Source organism: Talpa occidentalis, unplaced genomic scaffold (assembly GCF_014898055.3).
Source record: "Talpa occidentalis isolate TD23 unplaced genomic scaffold, MPIMG_talOcc4v2.1 talOcc4.8, whole genome shotgun sequence".
Classification (NCBI taxonomy): domain Eukaryota; kingdom Metazoa; phylum Chordata; class Mammalia; order Eulipotyphla; family Talpidae; genus Talpa; species Talpa occidentalis.
This window is the reverse complement of record NW_023605194.1, coordinates 73,920,023-73,943,243: the sequence shown is the minus strand read 5'-3', so window position 1 is coordinate 73,943,243 and position 23,221 is coordinate 73,920,023. Positions and strand designations below refer to the sequence as shown.

General features: G+C 43.7%; 1 protein-coding gene across 1 annotated transcript in view; it reads right to left on the bottom strand.

Annotated features, from left to right (window-relative positions):
* Positions 1-1,188: 1,188 nt before the first annotated feature.
* The window catches only part of DSTYK (dual serine/threonine and tyrosine protein kinase), a 64,114-nt gene continuing 42,081 nt past the window's right edge, over positions 1,189-23,221 (bottom strand). Inside the window, exons 3-13 of the mRNA XM_037497722.2 lie at positions 22,270-22,939; positions 18,287-18,519; positions 17,373-17,456; positions 16,349-16,525; positions 15,621-15,750; positions 15,100-15,256; positions 14,574-14,706; positions 12,663-12,776; positions 10,564-10,678; positions 6,153-6,287; positions 1,189-5,719 (exon numbers count right to left, since the gene is read on the bottom strand). Coding sequence (XP_037353619.1) covers positions 5,532-5,719; positions 6,153-6,287; positions 10,564-10,678; positions 12,663-12,776; positions 14,574-14,706; positions 15,100-15,256; positions 15,621-15,750; positions 16,349-16,525; positions 17,373-17,456; positions 18,287-18,519; positions 22,270-22,939 — 2,136 coding nt within the window. The 3' untranslated portion in view covers positions 1,189-5,531. The remainder of the gene's footprint in view (positions 5,720-6,152; positions 6,288-10,563; positions 10,679-12,662; positions 12,777-14,573; positions 14,707-15,099; positions 15,257-15,620; positions 15,751-16,348; positions 16,526-17,372; positions 17,457-18,286; positions 18,520-22,269; positions 22,940-23,221) is intronic.

Genomic DNA, 23,221 nt, shown 5'->3' with positions numbered 1-23,221 from the left:
GCACCCCAGACCTCTGTCTCCCCTGCTGTTCCCCTTAGAGTGTATTTCAGTAAATCTGCCTGCACTGCTCCCCATTCTGTCTCTTGTGAATCCTTTCACCAGCCCCCCAAACCCCTTTAGAATATACTAAGGAACTGGCCATCCCTAGAAACTGGACTTCAACTAGTACATGGACACCTGTGTTAGCTGCAGTTGAATGGGGGAGCTATACAGTCAGTACTTCCTGGACTCCCTGGGATCATGCCCAAAGGTAGAAAATGTGCAGCTGTATTTAATAATATTCAGAAACCTGGCAGCTTATCTTTGGGAGCCCCACCCAAAGAGAACCAGGAAAGCCACCTCAGCTTCCCCTCTCAAGGGACAATCCTGCAAAGCAACATTCTTGAAAAAGCATGCCCAATCTAAAACTGTATACCACAAGGTATTTTTTCCAAATATGGTAAGAAAGGAGGTTAAGAGAATGCAGTCACACTGAAATTCATTCTAGAATGAAGGGCACATTATGTTTCAGTCAGAATATATTTAATTGTGAAGGGTTGGAGTCAGTGGAGAGTTTCACAGGTGTAAGAGGCCTGTCAGTTCTGTGTAGGAGCAGGCTGAGAACCACGGAGATTCAGCTTGAGCTTTTTAAGATGTAAACACAAACATACCAAGTCTTTGTGCACTGCCATCTTATGCCCAAATCTGTGTAGTAGTCACATCACGGCACTTTTTTATAACAAAAAGTGACATCCAGACAGCATGATATGGTAACCTCCTCTCCTCCCAAATAAGACCTGATGGAGAAAAGGTGCAGGTTAAATGCTGGCATCGTGACCACACGGTGCCACTGTGCAGGCAGTGGCTGCGGGGGTGCCTGTGAGGCACTGCTGAGCAAGTGTTCTGAACTGTGGGATGAGCCCAAGTCAACAATGTACATGTTCCACGTGAACAGACTTACCGGTCACAGCCCCACATGCTCTCAAAGGGCAATGGAGAATAGTGAGGCTGGTGCGTGAGCTCAGTGGGCTGCAAGCTCACACTGAGGAGCTGGAGAAAGGGTGTGAACCCAGGAAAGGCTCTGAAAATCAAATGGGAATCACCCCACTTGGCCCCACACTTCCCTGCCGTCCTAGCGCCTGTTGCCCTGTCCCACCCTCTGTGGTTCTAACGTCAAGAACCAGAGACCAAGAGCAACTCTGGCTGGGGAAGCCCCACAGGAGGGTTCCACGTTCCATCAACTTTTCCTCAGGCAAACTGAAAGTCATCTGCCCGCAGAGGCCCCAGTGGAAAAGGGTTGGAAGGAGCGTCCTGTTAACACCGGAAGTGAGGTCAGGAAAAAGAAAAGCCAAGCAGATTTAAACCTAAAACGTCAACGGAATCTTTATTATACAGCATGTCTGGTATTTGTGCATCCCAACAAGTATACAGAATACTCTTATAAAACCAAATCCAAGCATTCAAAATTATGCTAAATGGAGATTTAACCCATAGCTGTATCTATTAAAAATACACACAATTGACAGGGGCCTGCTGTAACAATATTATGGGGAAAGCCAGAAAGCACAAGAAGGAGGAGTGTAAGGACCTAAGTTTGTGCCAACGTAATTTTCTCGTGTTATTGCACTTTTATTCTACACACTTAGTATGGTAACTGTGATTTAACACTGTAATAAACATTAGTTCTTTAAAACAAACAAAAGAACATTACATAAAGACGAAAGACAATGAGTGGATCAAACCAATTTTCCTTTCGATCATCTGAATAAGTTGCCTCGCCACACAGGGCGCTCACGGTCTCTGCAGTCACCTCAGTTGGACTGGACATTAACAAAGTGGATGAAGTGAGAAATAAAGCCCTTTTAAGAACAGTAGTGCTAGTTAACCCCCAAGGGAGGTTGCCATACAGTAAATCCTCACTCAGCGCCATCACGGCTCCTGGAGACTGTGACTAGTGAGTGAAAGGACTTAAGAGGGCAGGTGGGCCCGTGAATAACACTGGCATGGCTGCAACGAAGTGACTACCCACTATACTAGTTTCTCAAGGTTTCTCTTCTTACCCACTTTAACATCACACTAGCCCTATCCAGGTTTTTAAAACTCTAATTTAAATAACATCTCATATTTAGAAGGATACTCTGGTTTTTTTTCCTTTTAAAGAAAAGGTTGGTTATTTGATCCAGCAAACCCCAAAAATCAAGTTTTGAAAACTCAATGAAAACAGCTACTCTTCTGGCAACAAGCTCTTGCCACTCTGTCCTGCTTACCCTGCTCTGACAGAGTGAGGACAAAGGGTCCCTGATCAGCCAGTCGGGACACCAAGCACACCACCTCGTCCAGGCAAGGGCAGAAGGGGCCTCTATTCCTCAAAGTGCTACTACAATCACCACGTCCCCTCAGCTTCTCAGTGCTAAATCCGAGAAATAAAGTGTCACTCAGTGCAGCTCACACTCCGAGGTCCTGCCACCCCATTCCCCAAGCCACTTCTCTCCTCAGGGAACTTGCCCAGCCTCCCTTTGGTAGCTCTAGCAGAGACACAAAAATGCATCTGAGCTGACTGCCAACGGTGGGAGCCCGACCATCCCCCCAATTCTGTGGCAGGAATGTATCCTTTCCTCCTCTCTTTCCTTGAAATGTAGTGTTAAAAATGAGGAGGCTGCAGTCTGGCGTCTGCCCCCTTGAAATCGATGGAGCCGCTGACTCTCTTTGGTCTGGGGAAGACGAGTACAGTCTCCTTCCAGTCAGCCCCTGAACCCCTCTGCAGAGGATGAAGGGAACTAGGGCATCTGTGGAGACCCCACCCACGCTGACCTGCTGCTAGCTGCCTGGCCACAGGGTCAGCCACTGTGCCGGGCCCCCAGCATTTCTCCTCACTGCCCGGCAGAAAGATTCGTCACCATTCAGTTCTGAAGTAAAGTAAGTAACTTGACTTTGAGAACATTAAAAACGGCCAGGTGCTCGTGTTCAGGGTGGGGCTAAGCGGTACTAAGTAAGTAGCTGAGAAGGATAGAGCACAGCAAGGCTAATTCTTTCATTCGTTCCTTCTTCCTCCCCCAGCCACAGTCACCTCACAGGTTGGGAGCTACCACCAAAGCTAGACCTGCAGGCCTTTGGCCATGCCAAGTCCTCTGCAGCCCAAGTGCTACCTGACTTCTCTGAATACCCAGTGTATTCCCAAGTAAGGTACAATACAGTACGTCTCCTGGCATTCCATCTCTTTACTGATAATGGGTGCCGAGGAACAAAGATTCCAAATTAGCTGACGTTATAAAACAAAAGCAGAGTATACGCACACTATACAGACATTCCTGCACTCAGCCCGCTGAGTGTTTAAATAACACCTCCAAATACCAGTTTGTAGACTTTGGCTGGCCCGTAGACCTTCAGGGATATTTTGCACCTTTTCTCAGAATACTTTTTTTAAAACGAACTGGAATATGACTACTTCTCTTTTCTTAGAATGGGTCCCTCTCTTCTACCCTACCAACAGGCAAAAAAATGTAGGTAATCTGCTAGGAAACTGGTGTCTGAGAGCAGAAGCAGCTACAGGGATGAACGGAAAAAGAACTCTGAAAACCTCCCAGTGGAGTGAGTACAGAAGTTAGCACTTTGCAAAATGGTAAGAATATGGTCTCCATGATGAGCACGCAGGCTCCTGTGCATGGTGAGGTTAGAAGACATCTGGAAAAGGACACTACATAAGACCTTTTTCTAAATTTCATACAGAACAGACTTACACTACTCATCTCTCCTTTTTTGTCTTCAAGTTTGGCCTTCTGGAAGCTCCATCAGGGTCCCTAAAAGGACAATGAGCTAATGCTGACAAGAACAGAGTGACTCAAGGTATAGCTAAGTAGGTTTTCAAACTTCTAAGAGATACTGAACATTCCACCAAAATAGGGCTGGAGCCTGTAGAACCCAAACAAACGGGGTCACTTTATCATGTGCACACTTTATCATGTGCACTGTGTGGAGCTGCAAGTGCTGAGGGGGGCAACTGTGTTCAAATGTATCATATCAGACCCCAGGATAGTCAAAGAGTTGAAATGAAACTTGGAAAGTCACATGCAAATGTTCTTATAGACTCCAATTATACCCTGGTAATAGCTAAGAATGGCGATTCTGTCACAAACAGCCCTAGAAAATTTCAGCAGCAAATCTGCCCATCAGCGCATGCCTACTCAGGGACCTGCTTCACACACGAAGGGCCAGGCCACAGGCGGTGGACAGAGGCCGCTCACTTCCACTGTCTGTTCGTTCCCCACTTGTGTCTGTTCCTTCCCCACTTGTTTTTCTAAATCTAATAGACCATTTTGATTGAGGGAAGTTTGAAGCCAAGATCTGAGAAGTACCAATGTTCGTTTCCCTTCTTTTGTCTGCAGTTTTTCTTCTAATAGACATTTCATGACAAACTCTCCTGATGACCACAATCCCCCTTCCTAGGTGCCAGGAAGGGAAACCTCCCCACTCACACACAGTGAGAGTACACACACAACTACAAAGAGTGTTCTCATCTGGTTCTGTTTTTTTCTCCCTAATAAGATACTTCAGATAAGATAAAAAGATGGGACAAATTGCAGAAGAAATCTTGGTTAAAAATCTCATTGATAAGTTTTAAAAATATCAGTGTTGTTAGAACACAGAAAGAAGTTTCTGATACCTTTTAGGTTTAAAAAACAAACTAGTGTCCTCCTAGTGGGTTTTGTCTGGAGGCTCCAAACAAATACTTCACACTGGGTCAGTTTTATCTGACACTCCTAAGTACCATGTTAATTGGTGCTTACCCATCTTGAGATTAAAAAAATTTTTTTTCAAAACCCCAGGGGAGAAGAACAACCTAGTCCAAGGGTTAGTAGTAACTCAAAATCCACTAGTGTGCTCACACATTTGCAGAGTTCATTTTTTTCCTTGTGGCATCTAGGAAATTTAACTGTGAAATCCTCCCCCCAAAATCAGGTTTTGTGGTTCTATATATGTAAACTCACTGGCACGTACAGAGCACATGCTTTGTTTCTGGCTCCCTCATGGGGACCTCTGACCTTTGCAACCTGAAATCTGGGTGTAGGTGGCTGGAACAAGGCATCCGCAAGTTTTTTTTTTGTTCCTATGTCCCAACAATCCCAGAACCAAGCTCAAATTTTCTAAGGGTGCTGACGATTCGGTAGAACCAAACTATACCTAACTAGAGTCAAAATTATGAAAATGATAGCTTTTAATACTATTGCATTGCGGTGTCCCACTCGGCCGTGAGCAGAGTGGACCATGGTAGCGTGGACCCTCTTTTCAGTTCCAAAGCCAGAGCACTGCGTTCTCCAGCTGTTACATGTGCCCTCGACAATGTGCTGCAGGGACAGCTGGGGAGGTGGGGGTAGTGAACTGTTGAATATGCTCAAACAGCCATCCCAAGACAGCTCTGCCTGGGAAAGTCTCACGCTGCCCAGCCAACAGCTCCCTTGAGAGCTCACTGTAATGAATAATGTCAAGTTCTCCTCACAGCCAAAAGGTGAGGGAAAGGAAAGAAATAAGAGTATGAAATTAAAAGGTATTGGCTTTCAAGTAGAGTCATCTAGTCCTCTGTTTGGCTGCTCAAATTTTGACTTGCATAGCCGGTCCATGATGCCTTGGAGCATGGGCTGGACAATGCCCAAAAGAGGTCTCTGAGAAGGGTCACCATCCCAACAGGCTTCCATCAACTGCCAGCATTCCTCATCAAACACAGGAAGACGTTCTGGACGGGCCCCTTAGAAGAAAGGAGCATGGAAATCAGACCAGAGTCAGTGAGAGGGGAACTAACACAACAAAGAGGCGTGGTCAGCTCAAAGCTGCTATCCAGCTGGGGCTTGGGCTGCTAGGGAATGCAATAAGTTTTGGCTTCCACTGCAACAATTAGCTAGGTGAGAACCTAATCGTGATGAAAACCTGAAACATGCTAGCAAGTTGAAGGAAGCTGAAGAATTGGAAAATTTAAAGGGAAAAACTTCTTTAAGGCAGTTCAGAAAAATGCTACCTAAGCAAAGGTTTGACTTAAATGTCTTCTTTGGATTCCTTAACAGTTTATAAATGTGCATGCAGTCAGGCTGTGGAGTGGCTGGAGAGGGTGGCAGGAGGTACCTACGGGGTGTCTGTTCTCACCAGGGGAGTTAGGACAAAGAGAGACTTGAAGCAGCTCTTACCTCTCCGCACATTGTTCCAGAGATGGTCTTTGCTGGCACACCTCTCAAATGCCTCAGGGAGCTTGACGGAGCCTGAGCAGATATACCAGAAAAGAATGCCGAAAGCGTAGACATCCACGGAGTTATCATACTTCCCTATAACAGCAAAGGAGGACAAAGTCGGGAGCCAGGAAGAGAAAACAGCAGCATCATCACTGTCTCGCAGTCTTGACACGTTTTTTGGTAAAGCCTTTAAAGTTCATCATCTTTCATAACAACTCTGTCAGGCAACCCCATTTATAACATGCATTTTAAAGTATGAAAAATGATGACGCTGGAAGGTATTAGATATTAAGAGAGCCAAGACTAGAAATTGACCAAAGGAAAGGAAAAGAGGCCTTTCATTTTAATGGGAAGGCAAAATGATTAATCCTGAAAGGTCGTATTTGGAAATACAAGTAGGTAGGTAGGTCGGAACCAGAATGTAAGGATTTTTAAAGTCAGAAGAATCTGGACTCTGGGCAGCAGGAGTCAATCATGCTTTAGAGTAGGCGGCAATATGAAGAAAACATGTTAACTGAGCTAGGCTCACTAAGAAGGGAGAACTCAAATGAAAACAATCACAAATAAGAGGCAAAATTATGACACCAGAGAAATAAAAAGGATCATGTAGGAACCTGTAACATCATCTCTATGCAAACAAACTGGATAATCTAGAAGAAATGGACATATTTTCAGACTCCTACAACTTTCTAAGACTGAACCAGGATGAGGTAAACAGCTTAAACAGGTCAATCACAAGCAAAGATCAAAAGAGCAGTCAAGTCTTCCTAAAAGCAAAAAACCCAGGACCAGGTAGTTTCTCTAGTGAATTCTATCAAATCTTCAAAAAAATGAGATGGTGGGAAAGCTCCTTAAATACTCTATGAAGCCAAAATTACCCTTATTCCCAAACCAAACAAGAACAGCACACAAGGAGAAAACTACTAGCCAGTATCTCTGATAAACCTAGATGCAAAAATCCTCGATAAAATTTTAGCAAATCAAACTCAGTAATATATTAAGAAAATCATCCATCATGATCAAGTAGGTTTCATTCCAGGGATGCAAGATTGGTTCAACATACACTAATCTATCAATGTCATTCAATACCAATCAACAAAAAGATAAAACTCACGATCATTTCAGTAAGTACTGAAAAAAACATGTGACAAAATTCAACATCCATTTATGATAAAAACTCAATAAAATGGGAATAAATGGAATTTATCTCAATAATCTTAAAAAAGGCCATATATGACAAATCCACAGTCAACATTACACTCAATGGTGAAAAACTGAAAGCATTTCCCCAAGGATGTCCACTTTTACCACTGGTGTTTACCATAATGTTTGAAGTCCTCACCAGAGTGATTAGGAAAGAAAAAGACAAAAAAATGAATCCAAATTGGAAAAGAATAGCACTATTCACAGATGACATAAAGTACACACAATCAAAAAGACTACTAAAAGATAAAATTCACACGATTATTTCAATAGGTACTGAAAAGCATTTGGGCAAAAGACTTAAATAGACACTGCTTCAAAGATGACATTCAGATGTCCCACCAGCACAAGAAGAAATTTCAACATCACTTAATATAGGAAATGAAAGTCAAAATCACAATGATTTTGATCATGTTAATTTTATAATATAAATAAATGAATACAGGTAAGTGGCAGGATACAAAAATCAGCTGTATTGTCTACATACATATATGTGTGTGTGTATATATGTATTTACACACACACACACACACACACACACACACACACTGAAGTAGAAGAAAGAAATTAAATGCCATACCTGGGAGTAAACTTAATGAAGGAAGTGAAAGACATATACACTGGAAACTATAAGATATTGTTAAAGAAAATAAAATAAGACACAAAGAAGTGGAAAGTTAGCCTATATTCATGGATTAGAAGAATAAACATTGTTAAAGTAACCATATTACTTTTAGAATTTACAGGTTTAACACAATACCTATCAAAATTCCAATGACTTTTTTCAAGGAAGTTGTAAAACAATTATAAAATCTCTATGAAACCATAAAAAGCCCCAAATACTCAAAGCAATCCTGAGAGAAATGAAGAAAAATGGAGGATCCTACACCCTGACTTCAAACTAGACTACACAGCATTGTGATCAAAACAGTATGGTGTCAGCACAAAAATAAAACACAAACAGAAACCAATGGAACAAAATAGTCCAGACAACCACAGTTGGTCTGTGACAAAGTAGCCATGATGCACAGTGGAGAGAGGAAGCCTCTTTAATAGTGGTGTTGGGGAGCATGGGCGGCCACATGCAAAAAAAGGCAACTAGATCATTTAACTCCATATGCAAAAATCAACTCCAAAGGGATTAAAGGCTTAGCTCTAAGACCTGAAATCACAAAATATTTGAAAGAAAACACAGGTAATACACTATGAACATCAACCACAGAGATGTATTTGGTGCCACAATTCCAACAGCAAGGGAAATGAAAGCAAAAATAAATACATAGGACTACATCAAACTAAAAAGTTTTTGTACCTTGCAAGAAACCACCACCAAAACAAAAAGGCAACCTAGGGACTGGGAGAAGATATTTGCATTTCACACATTTGACAAGGAGCTAATTTCCAAAATACATAAAAAACTAATACATAACTCAACAACAACAAAAACAACCCAATAAAAAATGGACAAAAGACCTAAACAGAGAGTTCTTCAAAGAAGGCATTTCAGAAGACCTACAGGAATGTGAAGAAATGGTCAACATCTCTTAATATAAGGAAATGCAAATCAAAATGACAATAAGATACCACTGTACCCCTGTAAGAATGGCCCATATGTATTTTTTTAAAAAGGAAAAAGATTAAACGCTGGCAAGGGTGTGGAGAAAAGGGAACACTCATCCACTGTTGATGGGAATGTGACTTGGGGCAGCCTCTATGGAGAGCAGCATGGTAATACCTTAAAAAAATAAAAATGGAGAGATCCTATGATCTAGCAATACCACTGCCAGGTACTTACTCTAAGCACATGAACACTGTAATATGAAAAGACTTACACACTCCACATTCACATCAGCGTTATTCTTTTCTGTTTGTCACTCATATCAAGAACATCGTGCACCCTTCAACCTCTGAATTGATCTCAAATCTGTTACTTTTTTTGGTTTCAGCACCACCACCAATGTAATCTTGGAGACAACCACCACTGATACCCTTACCTTGGTTCTTGCCATTCATAACCCCTTTACGTATGTTGCTGTTAATTTTCCATAAATATTTTCTTTTTTAAAAAAAAGATTTATATATTTATGCATACAAGAACTGGGGTGTAAGCCAGAGATGTGGTGGTGAGAGGATTCACCAGAGACAGAGTGGGGAACAAAACAGGCAGAATGACTGAAATACGCTGCTCCTGTGGGTCAGCTCCCTGGCTGGCAATAGCTTGATAGCGCTGTTTTTAACCCCTGCACCACCAGGGAGGCCCCCATAAATATTTTCTTTCCTCCCTCACCTCCAAAAGCTCAATAGCCCCTTACTTTTTCCATATCAAGCCCCATGAATTTCAAGTTCAATGCAGTTTATCTCCAACTTTGTCTGCTACTACTCCCCAAATAGATTTCACCTTGTCATGCTTATTTCTACTCTGATTTTCTTCATGTTTCTCCTTCAAGATCCATGATTGACTTCTAAAGACAGAGGACCTAGATTCCAATCCCACCGCTTTGTAGTTCAATGTTCTGGGGTAGCTTTTTAAATCAATCTTGGCTAGACTTAACTTTATCCATGATATCGACATAAAAATGCATTAACATCACCACAGAATTATTGTGAGGATCAAATGGATTAAATATATGAAGGGGAAAAACCACTGTCTAACTCAAAGGATTTATTTAATATGTTCTCTCCCTGCCTATCGGTTTTTCCAGATTTGACTCAAATTCTAGCTGAAATCATACCTCTACCACAAAACCAAACATTTCAACCTTCATTGATCACTTCTTGGACACCAATATTACATTAAGTAGCACTTAATTTAGCACTTAATCATATGCTGTCTGATACTGCTACCTAATTATTTTGCCTCTGTACAATATATCTGACAACTATAAGGTGTTTAATGATAGGCGACAACTATTATATATAAAGTTAATCAATCAATACTTTAATTGGTTGATTATGGCAATAATGGCATTAATAACCCAGAGACATCTAAAAGAATAGCTAGTGACTCCCATTTGCACTTATCCTTGTCCTTTATGTCTTCATTTTCCCCCTCACCTGTCTTAGGTTTCCCTTCCTCTGGTTTCTCCCTTGCTTGTACCACAAGGGGTAGCACTCAGGATTAAAGTACAGAGCATTGCCCAAACCCCCTCCCTGCCCTTCAGCTTACCTGTGAAAAGTTCAGGGGCCATGTGGATTGGCGTCCCCACGATGCTGCCTGATATCATGGCCTCTGGCTTGCAGAATCCCAAGTCAGTGATCTTGGCCCGGTTCTGCTTGTCCAGCTGTCAGCAAGCAGAGCGAGAGTCACCCTGGGGCTGACCTTGCACCCACACTCAGTTGCCTACCCATTCTCTCTAAGATTTATTTATTTATGCACACAAGAACTGGGGTGTAGGCCAGAGGTGGGAGGAGGGGGTGAGAGGATTCACCAGAGACAGAGTACGGAGCAGAATAGGTGGATCTACTGAAATACACTGCTGAAGGAAGCAGAGGGTGAGACAGGATAGGTCTGCTGCACCATGTGGGTCAGTTTCCTGGCTGGGGATGCCACTGTGGCTGTTGACAGCTTGATAGCACTGAGACTTTAACCCCTGCACCACTAGGGAGGCCCTGTACACCCAATCTCAAAAGTAGGTAAATACTACCTCAAAGTAGTATTTATATAATCAGGCCTTTTCTAATCTCCCCGTCACCAGATTCAGTCTTGTTACTGTCTTCTCCCCAGATCGCAAGCAACCTGATGGCAGGGACTGTCTCTTCCATCCTTGTAGTCCCAGCACATAGCACATGGAGCTGACCAGGAGCTTAACAAACTTGGAAGAATGAATAAACAAGGACACTGAGGAAAGTAGTTTTTTTTTTTTTTTTTAAATAGAGGCATGTTTTATTTATTTATTTGTTTGTTTGTTTGTTTGTTTTGTTTATACATGCACTGGGTACAGTCAGAAGCACGGGTGAGAGAATTCACCAGAGCCAGAGCAGAGAGCAGAGCAGGCAGAAGGACTGAAGTACATTGCTGAGGGGAGCAGCGGGCGGCAGGAGAGGTCTGCGCGCCATGTGGGACCCTCCTCCGGTGGCAGGGGAGCAGCCAGGGATCGAACCGGTGCCGCAGAGGCCACGGGCAGCTTCGCAACCCAACGCTCAACCACTGCGCCACCGGGGAGGCCCAGGAAAGTAATTCTTATCTGACTGCCACACTCTAAGGCAGAATGTAGATGAGTCAGAAGGTTGACAGCCTCTGGTCAGCTGAGAAGAACTTCTTGAATTCCCTGTCATTTTCTCTCCTAAAGTTCCAAGAAAATAAACCTACGTATCATTTAGCTATTGATAAGCCTCCTACATTTCAGGTTATAATTTTAGTAAGATCTTTCCCTAAACTGCTGTCATCTTCATACATTATTTAAATATTGTCAGAAAACACTTCAATGATAATCCAATACACTTTCAGGAGAAGTATTTCAAAAAATACTTTATAATTTAGATAAGAGGACTAGTGGGTTCATGACTGTCTTACCTTTTAAGGTGCATTTACCCATCTCAGCCCTCATCTAGCATGATCATACTCAAGATCTGGAATCCTCAAAAATATCGGTCATAAAAGTGAAAAAAAAAAAAATAGTCTAGATTACAGGAGGCTAAAGAAACTGACAACAAAATACACTCTAAGATCCCTGGAGAAGAACCCAGATCAAACAAACCAATCATATTTGGGATAACTGGGTATATCTGGAACAAATGCAAAATATTAACTAATAGTATTATATGAACATTAAATTTCTTGGGTGCGATAATGGCATTTTCATTACATAGAAGAACGTCCTTTTTTTCATTACATAGAAGAATGTCAGGTGATACAACCTGAAGTATTCAGGAACAAAGTGTTATCTGAAATTACTTCTATATGGTTCAAAAAAAAAAGTGAGAGTAGAGGGCAAAGAAAGAGAGACACACAGAGACTAAGGCCACTGGAGAAAGAGGCGAGAATACAAACCAAGTTAAGGGCATGATGATCTTCACTGTACTACCTTACCTTTTCTGTTAGTTTATGTTGTTGGGGTTAAAAAAAAAAAATCCCTGAGCAATGCACGTTATACTTATGGAGTAGCTCCTCCTAAGGTCTGAGTCCAAGGTCCCACCCACCACCTGCTGTCAAGCTCCTACGCTCCTCCAGCCCTCTGGGGACCAGTTAAATGACACCAACCCTCCAAAGGGGCTGCTTCCTGAACAGTGGCAGGGTGTTATTCTGGGCAAGCAGCTCTTACTTACCAGCACATTCTTCAGTTTGATATCACGATGGACAAGCCCCTGGCTGTGCAGGAAACGGACTCCTTCCACCACATCTAGGGCTATTTGTAAACGTTTCTCCAGGGTCAGGCCAGCCTTGGGGATACAAAAGAGCTTACATGTCACTAACTTGCTTGAATCAACTGAGTTCCCTCTGTGGGGTACACAAGGACAGTAAAGTGGATTGAAAAAAAAGGGAAGAGGAAAGCAGTTAAGAGGGACAAGGAGGAAAAGCAAGGCAGGGTAAAACCTCTTAGAGACAACCCCCAAATGTGACCAGGAGGCACTAATGACTGAAGGCACGAGCTCATTTCTAAGCCCCCCACACACTAGGGGGCTGAGAAGTACTTCCAGGACCCTCAGACATTTATGTCCATTGCTTTGTAGGCCTGGTTAGCCCAGGTTTCATTTTATGGATTCAAATACCAAAGTCACTCATTCTGCTTCTTGATCTTGAAATCAAGCCTCTGATTTAGGGTCTCTTGAATTCTGGAGAGCACTACATCACTCAGCAAAAAGCTCAAATATGGTTCTCTAGAAAAGCTGTGGCCCATGCTGAGCCTCAATCCTCTGAAACGAAGAGGGCAAGCTACTTGTAGAGTCCTCCTCCTGACACTGATTTCTCATGGTTCCTGAAGACAGTTCCCAGGTTCCTTCTGCTTTACTTCTGAAAGTTTCCACATGACCAGAAACCTACCCAGGTTGTCTGGGGTTACATTTGCCAATGCAGGGAACAGACAAAAGAAACCCCTCTAAACCCCTCTACTTCCCTGTTGATGGCTGTTTCAGGTAAGGGAAATTCATCAGCAACTGAGATACTTCATTTCAATCAACTAAAATCTTTCTTCTTCTTCTTCTTCTTTTTTTTTAAAGATTTATCTATCTATGCATACAAGAGCTGGGGTACAGGCCAGAGATGGGGGTGGTGAGAGGATTCACCAGAGACAGTGGGAAACAGAACAGGCAGATTGACCAAAGTACACTGCTGAGGGGAGCAGCGGGCGAGCCAGGAGAGGTCTGCTGTGCCATGTGGGTTGCTCCCTGGCAGGCTGGGAATTGAACTCGTGCTACAGAGCCTGTGGATTGCTCCACAGTGCAGTGCTCAACCCCCTGTGCCACCAGGAAGGCCAACTAAAATCTTTCAATAGCTTCTCAGAATGTGAAATCTTTGGGAATTCTAAGCATTTCTAGTTTCTGTCTAATTTGTTTCTGATGTTGCTTTGCACATTACCTCCCTGTGCTCCTAAAAGGAACCAGCTGCTCCACATGGCCCAGTCTTCATGGGCCTTCAGCTGCCCGGTGGCATGCGAGGCCTCCCCTGACATGGCCACTCCTTTCTAACTGCCCCCATCTATACATCGAGCTGTGCTTATCAGACACAGATGCCACACCTCTATGAAGTCTTTATTGACTACGATTATCCGAAAAGTTCCTGGCAATGGACACTTTTTGCTATTCCCTATGATGCTGAACACAGAGGCTTGCACAAAACAGTCATTAATAAATTTGCTATATAACCAAAATTGGCTTTATCTGCTGAGAACGAAAAAAGGACAGAATGCAGAAGTACAAGAAGCAAAATTTTCTGCTCTTCTAAGTAGTCTAGACTTTTACCACCACAGGACGTAAATTGGTGAATTATAGTATTCTGGTATAGACTGGGTCTAAAATAGATTCTGAGTTTTTTTTTTTAAACACACATTTCACTATTACTCTATTGATTTAATTCTGCCTTAAGATTCTGAGAAATTTTTAAAGTTTTTTAGAAAAGAGGGTAGTGAAGCTTGATTATGCCCACAGTGTTTTATGAGCGTGAAGGCACTGAATAAACAGGGAAGATGACAGTCCCCGGGAGCCTGGCTCTGCCTGCGGCTGGCCCTGCGGGCCCCTCACCTTCAGCCCCGTGTAGAGGTCCCGGTGCAGCCGCTCCATGATGAGCAGCACGGCCACACTGGAGCCCCCACCATAGCTGTAGTCGATGACGGATCCATGCAAGTCCACCAGGCGCTCATGCTTCGGCAGAGACCTGCGGAAGGAGACAGGGCTGGGCTCCAGGCCGACTGTGGCCTGCATAGTGCACCACCTGGGGAAGGAACAAGCTGGAGGCCACTCTGGGCCCAGGTCTTCAGTGCAGAGGGCCGAGAGGATGACCTCTCTAACAAGGACAAAGAATTATGGAATTTGAAAGTCGATAGGCCTTCACAACTAAGGAAGAAAAGGAAAGGAAGGAGTAACCTGAGAAAGCAGGGTAGTGAAGGAAGGAACAGCAGAGATAGCAGAAACAAAAACTAGCCTTTAACATTCTGAGACCTGGCCTGGGGGAGACATGGCATGCTAGAACTCTTGGTACAAAACTTATACCAGGTTTCTGGCTTCTTCTTTCGGGAATTTTTCCCATAAAGAATAGACCACAATCTACCTCATATAGTGAAACTCCAATGCCAGGTCATTCCAGTGCTTCTCATCTGAAGGGACAACGGATTTAAGGGCACAAGGGAAGTGTCCTGCCCAGTTGTCACATAGATACACCACACCGTACTGGCCTCGGCCCAGTTCCTGTCCCAGCTTGGGTTTACCTATAAGAAACAGAAACAGAGGTGAAGCAGGAGGGCAGGAGGATTGCTGGGCAACACCCAAGACTCTTAGATGTGGAACTGCCTAAAAGCAGGAAGCTGTAATCATGCCAGTGGAAGAAATTCTGGTGTCATCCCAAAGCCAGTAGAAAGTAACAGAACTGGTTTGATTTAAATAAACTTTGGTCATGTTTTTGAACTATATAAATGGGAGGGTCAAACAGGCTTCAGGAATTAAAAAACATCAGTGGCTGCTCATGCAGCTTCACAAGAAAGCAGCTTTAGACAATGGGATTCTCCCAGTCTGACATGAGAATGTGAGGTATGCAGAACCCTCCAGTTTACTTAGGAATGAAAAAGGACTAACGATGCAGCAAGACGTCCTGTAAAGAACGACTTTCCAGAGACAGGCGGGCCAGGCGCGGGGCGTGATCTTTCCGAACCTTCAGCCACAGATCTTCAGTTTTCTCCAGCCGGCCCGAGTGACCAGCTTCCAACTGGAAGGAAATCATAAAAGAAAAAAATGACTTACCAAGTCCCTAGTGTTGGTTTCCTTACCTGTTATATAGGAGGAAAAATACTTACCTCATAAGGATAGTCATGAGGGTTAAATAAGGTATATTTAACATTTAGCTCTGAGAATGACATGCACCAGGTTCTCAGCAGGTAATAATTTTTCCGTCTGGATGCATAATCACATTTACCTACCATCCCTGCCCCCAACACATATACACACCCCCAAAGTGACAAGCAGATATTACTTGCTTGTGAACTAGCATAAAACTGGAAAGTCATCTCTTTCTGTCATTCATTGCTAAAATGCTATATAAACTTATATAAAATCTCTACCCCTCAATATTTATTCCTTACTCAGTGAAATGGGAAATTAACTGAGCTCCCTCCCTTTGCTCCAGTTAGAAAAAGATCCATGTGAAAAATTTATTGATGAAACTTCTTGTAACATATTATCATTCAACAGAATAGAAATTACTGATGATTTAAAAACAATTATACAGCAAGCAGACGCAACCTATTCCCTGGTTGCTGAGTTTCATCTCTGCTGGGTCCAACCCACCTCCTTTCCTACAAACTCACCTGCCTCAAGGAGGCTGCAAAAGCCTCATGGGAACTATTGAGCCGAGTCCGGAACTGGCTGCAAATGCTCTTCGCCAGCTTGGAGGCACTGAGGCTCTCAATGGCTTCCTGGGCCACCCTCCTCTTCCACTCTGTAGTAATGGCGGGTGGGCTCACCCATGTGATGCGCTGGATGATCTGTCAGGATGAGGACAGTTGAGAGCACTGAGGGATGGGCAACGTCCTTCTCTTTCTGGGTAACCCAATCATGAGGAGCAGGCTCTTAAGGCAGGAGCTCCATCAAGACAAGACCCCTTTCTTCTATTACGTCAAAATCAGGGCTTGGCTCAAAGGAAAGCATCAAAAAATACCAGCCCCAGTCTATGTGCTCACAAACACTCAGAACATTAAATTCAGTATCAAGGAGTGCTTGAGAAATTCTTTTCTGAAGTCAGTAAATAACTCTACATAAGAGCCACATCACATTCCCATCCTCCAGCAACAAAGTCTGGTTCTAACGTAACATTTAGGTTGGGAGGGGTGAAAATGAAAAAGCTGGTGAAGTGGAGTCTTATGGCTCTGTAAAGTCATTTAAACCCACCACTTTAAGAGCCAATGGGAGCAATGTCAATATATACATATTTAAAGATTTTATTTATTTATGCACACAAGAGCTGGGGTGTAGGGCCAGAGGTGCGGAGGGTGAGAAGATTCACCAGAGACAGAGTGGGGAGCAGAACAGGTGGATCCACTGAAATATACTGTTGAGGGGAGCAGCAGGTGAGATAGGAGAGGTCTGCTGCGCCATGTGGGTCAGCTCCCTGGATGGGAAATGAACTCGTGCTGCAGTGGTTGTGGATAGCTTCACAGTGCTGAAACTCAATCCCTTGTACCACCAGGGAGGCAGTTATAAACCAGAATCATTTCAGGTAGGCAAATAGCCTCCCTGAACTAACAGAATACCGTTGGTGTCAGTTCTCTGTGAGCGACTAAGATTCATTTGCGCCAGCTAGGAGCTGAAACTTTTTCTCTAAGCAATCTCTACCTGTTTGATTTGCTCCCACAGCATCCTAGTGACCGAGGACCCTGAGTGAAATGTCACTTCAACATGGTAAGCGGCATTTAAGATCTGAAAGAAAAGAAACACACAAAAGACGATCAATAAGCCCTGAATGACTTATTTTAAAAATGCAGTAAATGATATTTATTTCAAGAACCCAATCCAAAGGGGAGAGGTGGGTAAACTAGGACAATGAAGACAACTGCATGGTGAAGGACAGAACTGGACTTCTCGTGGTGACCTTAATGTAGGGTAGGCAGAGGCACACCTGAAACTTATATAATGTTTCCTCAACTAAAAGTGAATGGAAAAGGACTAAAGTCCAATCTGAAGGTTCCCAAGTATCTAGGTGCAGAGTCAGCACAGGTTGATTATCTAGTTTGTGACTGTTTGGCTCCTTCATCTTCATCATCTTCCTCACAACTTAACTGCAACTTCATAAGCAGCTCCCACCCACAATGGTCATGATGCAGGGGGAAACAAAATTTCAAACTCTTATCAGTCAAAAGCCTACAGGGAGGGCCTCCCCAGTGGCGCAGCGGTTGAGCGCTGGGTTGTGAAGCTGCCCGCAGCCTCTGCGGCGCCGGTTCGATCCCCGGCTGCTCCCCGGCCACCGGAGGAGGGTCCCACAAGGCGCGCAGACCTTTCCTGCCGCCCACTGCTCCCCTCAGCAGTGTACTTCGGTCCTTCTGCCTGCTCTGCTCCCCGCCCTGGCTCTGGTGAATTCTCTCACCCTCCCACGCTTCTGACTGTACCCAGTGCTTATATAAATAAATAAATAATCTTTAAAAAAAAAAAAAAAAAAAAAAAAGCCTACAGGGAAACTCTTGGCTAGCCTGGCGTCAGGCTTGTGTGTGGGCTGTGCTTCATGTGTGATTTGTGACACGGTATTTGAATACCTGTTTGAGATAATTACTGGTGATGTGAACCGAGACATCCTGAGATTTTTCCAGGCTCTGCAGACACCGTTCCAGGGTACCAACAAAGCTCTCACGCAGGTAATCCACTGAGCTGATCAGCTTGTTGGCCACAGCCTGATTAAGCTGAGAGATGATGAGTTCCTGGATCTGTCTGATGCAGCATTTGATCTCTCTGGTGCATACTGGTTCTCCATTCTCAGGCACGATGACATCTACGGAGGCACAGAAATTACCTAAGTAGTGCCCAAGTCAGAGGCAAGGAGCTGATGGTGATAAAAGACACATTTGCTTGATGGATTCCGAGTATGACCAGGGCCATGTGGCCTCAGGGAGCTAAGGCAGCTACCCTGAGAGGATGCTTAGAAGGGCCCTGTTGATTTACAGCTTTCAGGTCACTCGTACAAAAGAGGAGGAAAGACAATGTAAAAGGCACTGTAACATGTAATTTACATACGTAATCTAACTTAATCCCCACAGTAACTTCATCAGGTGGTGCTAATGTTCATAATTTATATGTCAGGAAATGATCTCAAAGAGAAGACAAAATGGGCATCGGGAAGGGGATGATAGCACAGTAGGAAGACAACTAACATTTGAGCCACAGCTCACCTACCCTAAAACCTCTCATCTTTGTAATATTTCACACTTTTCTAATGAGAAAAATCCAAGAGTTAGGGATTCAATTCTAATCCATTACTAGACAAATAAAAAGTAAAACTTATCATTGTCCCACATGCAATTACCTGCGAGGATTAGAAAGTCTGTTTTTGCAACACAGGAGGACAAATCACCTGTAAAAAGCTCTGCTCTCTAACAGGCACTCTCCTGTCCACTGGTGGAAGTATTAATCGGTGGTATGTCTTTCGAGGAAATATGGCAATATCAAAATTTTTAACTGACCAACAGAACAAACAAAATCAGCCATACATACCCTTTAACCTATCTATTCTGCTGCTAGGGATTATTTTCCTAGAAATACACCCTTACAAGTCCTGGAGACGTATCTGCACAAAAGTGGCCAATGTATAGTCTGTAATAGCTGGCGGTGGGGGGATGGGATGGGGAGGGTGTTGGGGGTAGAAGAACAAATTTAATGCCGATCAGTAGGGGAATGTCCAGAAGACAAATGTATATGCACATTTATGGAACGATCCTAAGATATGAAGTTAAGTGAAAAAGCAAGGGGCAGAGGAACACATGGAGGGGGACTAGATAACAGTGGGACAGTCCCTTTAACCCCTGATAAGTATTATATGTAGATGTTATCTTTTCAAACAATAAATAATTAATTATGGATGTCATGATACCTAGCATGAATATATTACCTTTATTTAAAAACAAACAAAAACCAGCCATAGAAATTTGGCTCCATAGCACATGTGGGAGCTTTCTTCTAAATCTTATCACTGCCTTAAGGACACCCAGTAAGGCCTTAGAACAAGACAAGCAGCAGACATTAAGTCACGTTTAATATAAAGCCAACTAGGTAAGCAGATCCATAAATCTACTACGTAATTAACAGCCAGACATCTGACCCACTTGCTCCCAGTTACTCCCACGTCTGTTGAACTAACCACTATATCCCAGGCATCAACGTGGTACACCTGGCACACAACAATCAAATATTTTGTCACCTGCCAACCTGCCTGCGGCTCACCCTTTATCATGGGTATCAGGACACTGCACTCATGATCCCGTGCTTCTAATGTTCTGAGGATGCCCACTGCCAGAAAGTATTTTTCAGCAACTCCTTTCTATAGTGGGAATGTACCAAAATGGTATCTTTGCTCATCTTTAGAAATACCTATAAGAAATCAGGCATCCTTATGCTTGCTAAAGTCAACTATATTTCCTTTGTATTTGTGAGTGTGACATATATACCACTCATCATTCTCCAAAGATGTATTGTACATAAGACTCAGTGTTGTTTGCTACAAAGGATATGATGAAGAGTGAGACCCAGATCCTATTTTCCTTTAACACTAGGATTTTAGAAAATAATCAGAACATAAATAAGATAGACAGTGAAATATACCAGAAATTTCAGTTACAGATTAAATCACTGGAAATTTTAGAAGAATTGAATTGCTAGTTAAGAAAATAAAAAACAGGGCCTCCCCTGTGGTGCAGCAGTTGAGCGCTGGGCTGCAAAGTTGCCCGCAGCCTCTGCAGTGCTGGTTCGATCCCCGGCCGCCAGCGAGGGTCCCACATGGTGCACAGACCTCTCCTGCTGTGCCCACTGCTCCCCTCAGCAGTGTATTTCGTCTGCCTGTTCTGTTCCCTACTCTGGCTCTGGTGAATTCTCTCACCCTCCCGTGCTTCTGACTGTACCCAGTGCTTGTATAAATAAAATAAATCTTAAAAAAAGAAAAGAAAAGAAAAAACAATTTCATGAGCAATATCATTTGGAAGAGAAAGATTTGGAAATTTGCAGACAAGTAAAAGATATTTCAGATTTAAGGCAGGGCATGAGCAACGGAAAAGTACAGGAAATTTGCAGAGGACAGTGAATGCTGAGACCAACCCAAACAGAAATTAGAGGAAGGTGCACATAAGTAGGAAACATGGTAAAGGCTGGGCTTTGGGAGATCTTTACTACTAGGCCATGGAGTTTAAACTTAATAGGTAATAACAGAGCCAATAAAGAAGAAATGGAGAAAGAACAGAAATATGTCAGGGAGCTCAAAGAAGAGGGGCTAGAAAAGCAGAGGTGGACATGTGATATGGCAGGATATGGGACAAGAGGACGAAAACAGTTAAAGACCATGGTGAGGTTTGAAGCTGGTTTCAGGAAGATGGTGGCAGCAGTAATTAAGCAGCAGCAAAGCAAGGAGATTAGGAGTATGGCCTCAGGAATCAGACTGTCTAGATTCAAGTTCTGCCTCCACGTTTACTAGCTGTGTGTGACCTTGAGCAAATATTTCACCTGCTGAAGTCTTAGTTTTCTCATCTAGCAAATAGCAGTAAACAGAATCTACCTAAGAAATCTGGGGGTGGGAGCACTAGTGGCGACTGATGCTAGGTCCCACTGACACAGTGAGTAGGTTATCATGGTCTTTAGCATCCATATTTCAAAAGGTGACTTGGATGTATAGTCATGATTGAGAACCTAAATCATAACCTGTAAACCATGTCACTTTAATTACTAGATAGTAGAGTAACGCTCAAGCACAGGGGCTTACACAGTAATCAGTATGCAAAGTCAGCACCATGTACTCCTCAGGTACCAAAAAGTCCAAATGATCACTTTGGTCCAACTTTGTTAAGAACCCTTTGTGAAGGACAGCCCATAAAATAAGCTAAAAACACTGTGGAAATCCTCCTGATTCGGGTTTCAGAAGCAGACTTAAAAGAAAATGAGATTATAACACAAAAAAAGAGTAAATAAAGCAGGTGAAGAGTCAAGGTTAAAGCATGACCTAAAGCAGCTCTTCTCCCGTGCCACTAGGGTCAAGGACACAGATTTAACCTGGAGAGTAAAGAAGGCTATTTGGATGATTTACCAGAGTTGGGCTAAGTCCTAGGAAGGAATGGCAGTGGGATCATTCAGGAAGCTCTCTGAAAATGAGAGCGGCCATCTTGGCTAAATGATTTCAGGTAGTTCCTGGTGGGACAGTAAGGTTCCTCCAGGCCCTGCAGTCCTGGCACCCCACTAGCTCACAGGGACCTACCTTTATTTATTTATTTTTTAAAAAAAATATTTATTTATTTATACAAGCACTGGGTACAGTCAGAAGCGCGGGAGGGTGATAGAATTCACCAGAGTCAGAGCGGAGAGCAGAGCAGGCAGACTGATGAAGTACACTGCTGAGGGGAGCAGCGGGCAGCAGGAGAGGTCTGCACGCCATGTGGGACCTTCACCCGGTGGCCGGGGATTGAACCGGTGCTGCAGAGGCTGTGGGCAGCTTCCACAGCCCAGCACTCAACCGCTGCGCCACTGGGGAGGCCCCCCAGGCACCTACCTTTAAACTCCATGTTGGCAGCTTCATCCAGAAGTTCCTCCTTCATAGTGTTAAGTGTCTCAACGATCATGTCTTTCATTTCCTCTTGCTTTCGGTTGGCAATATTCATCAGGGATTCATACAACTCATTCTCCTTTTTTCGTGTATATTCCAAACGTTTGGGGGTAATTTGCAGGTCCCGCTGCATGTCAAAGGCCTGGTTGATAAAGATGTCCAGGCAGCAGCAGTGCACCAGGTTCAAGGCCTCAGCTGCCTCCACCAGGCGAGTCTGTAGCACCTGGTGAGAAAACGTGCTCAGGTGTCTCAGCTTCTCAGTCTGCTCCACCAGCATGCTCTGAGCTTTTGCGTCCTGGCTGGGGGTCCCACAGTTACAGTGACCACTGCTCAGATAGCCCAGGTCAATGAGTTGGTGATGAAGTGGTGACCGTTCATTCTCCGTTCTTCTGGGGGAGGAGTCAATTATCTCTGAGCCCAGCTTTGGCACTTTGAAAAAGAACACGGGAAAGGAGAAATACTTTCGAATTTCCTGAAGCTCCTGCTCATCCCTCTCAGAGAGTTCATCTTTGTGGAGTGCATAGGTTATCACAGGCAAGAAATCATTCACCAAGTCACTCAGAACATCCACTGTGGGCCGGAGGCCTTGGCACGGCGCCACCACAATGTCCACTTCCTGGAGGGGAGAGGGTTGATATCAGCAGTTCAAAGTCAGAACCAATCCCTACCTCCCCAAAGCCCCACAATGAGACCAAAATCCAGGTCTATGATGGGTAGCTGGACTCAGAGAGCCCACTCATCTGTCCACTTCCTTTTTCAGTTACCCACACTCCTGGGGGCAGCCCTTGAGGGCAGGCACTCATCTAGAGAGTGAAAAAACAAGTAAGCAGAAGGGATGGCAGTCCCTTTAACCATTTCAGATAAAATAATATTTAGTCCCTGCCATCCTCTGTTGTTC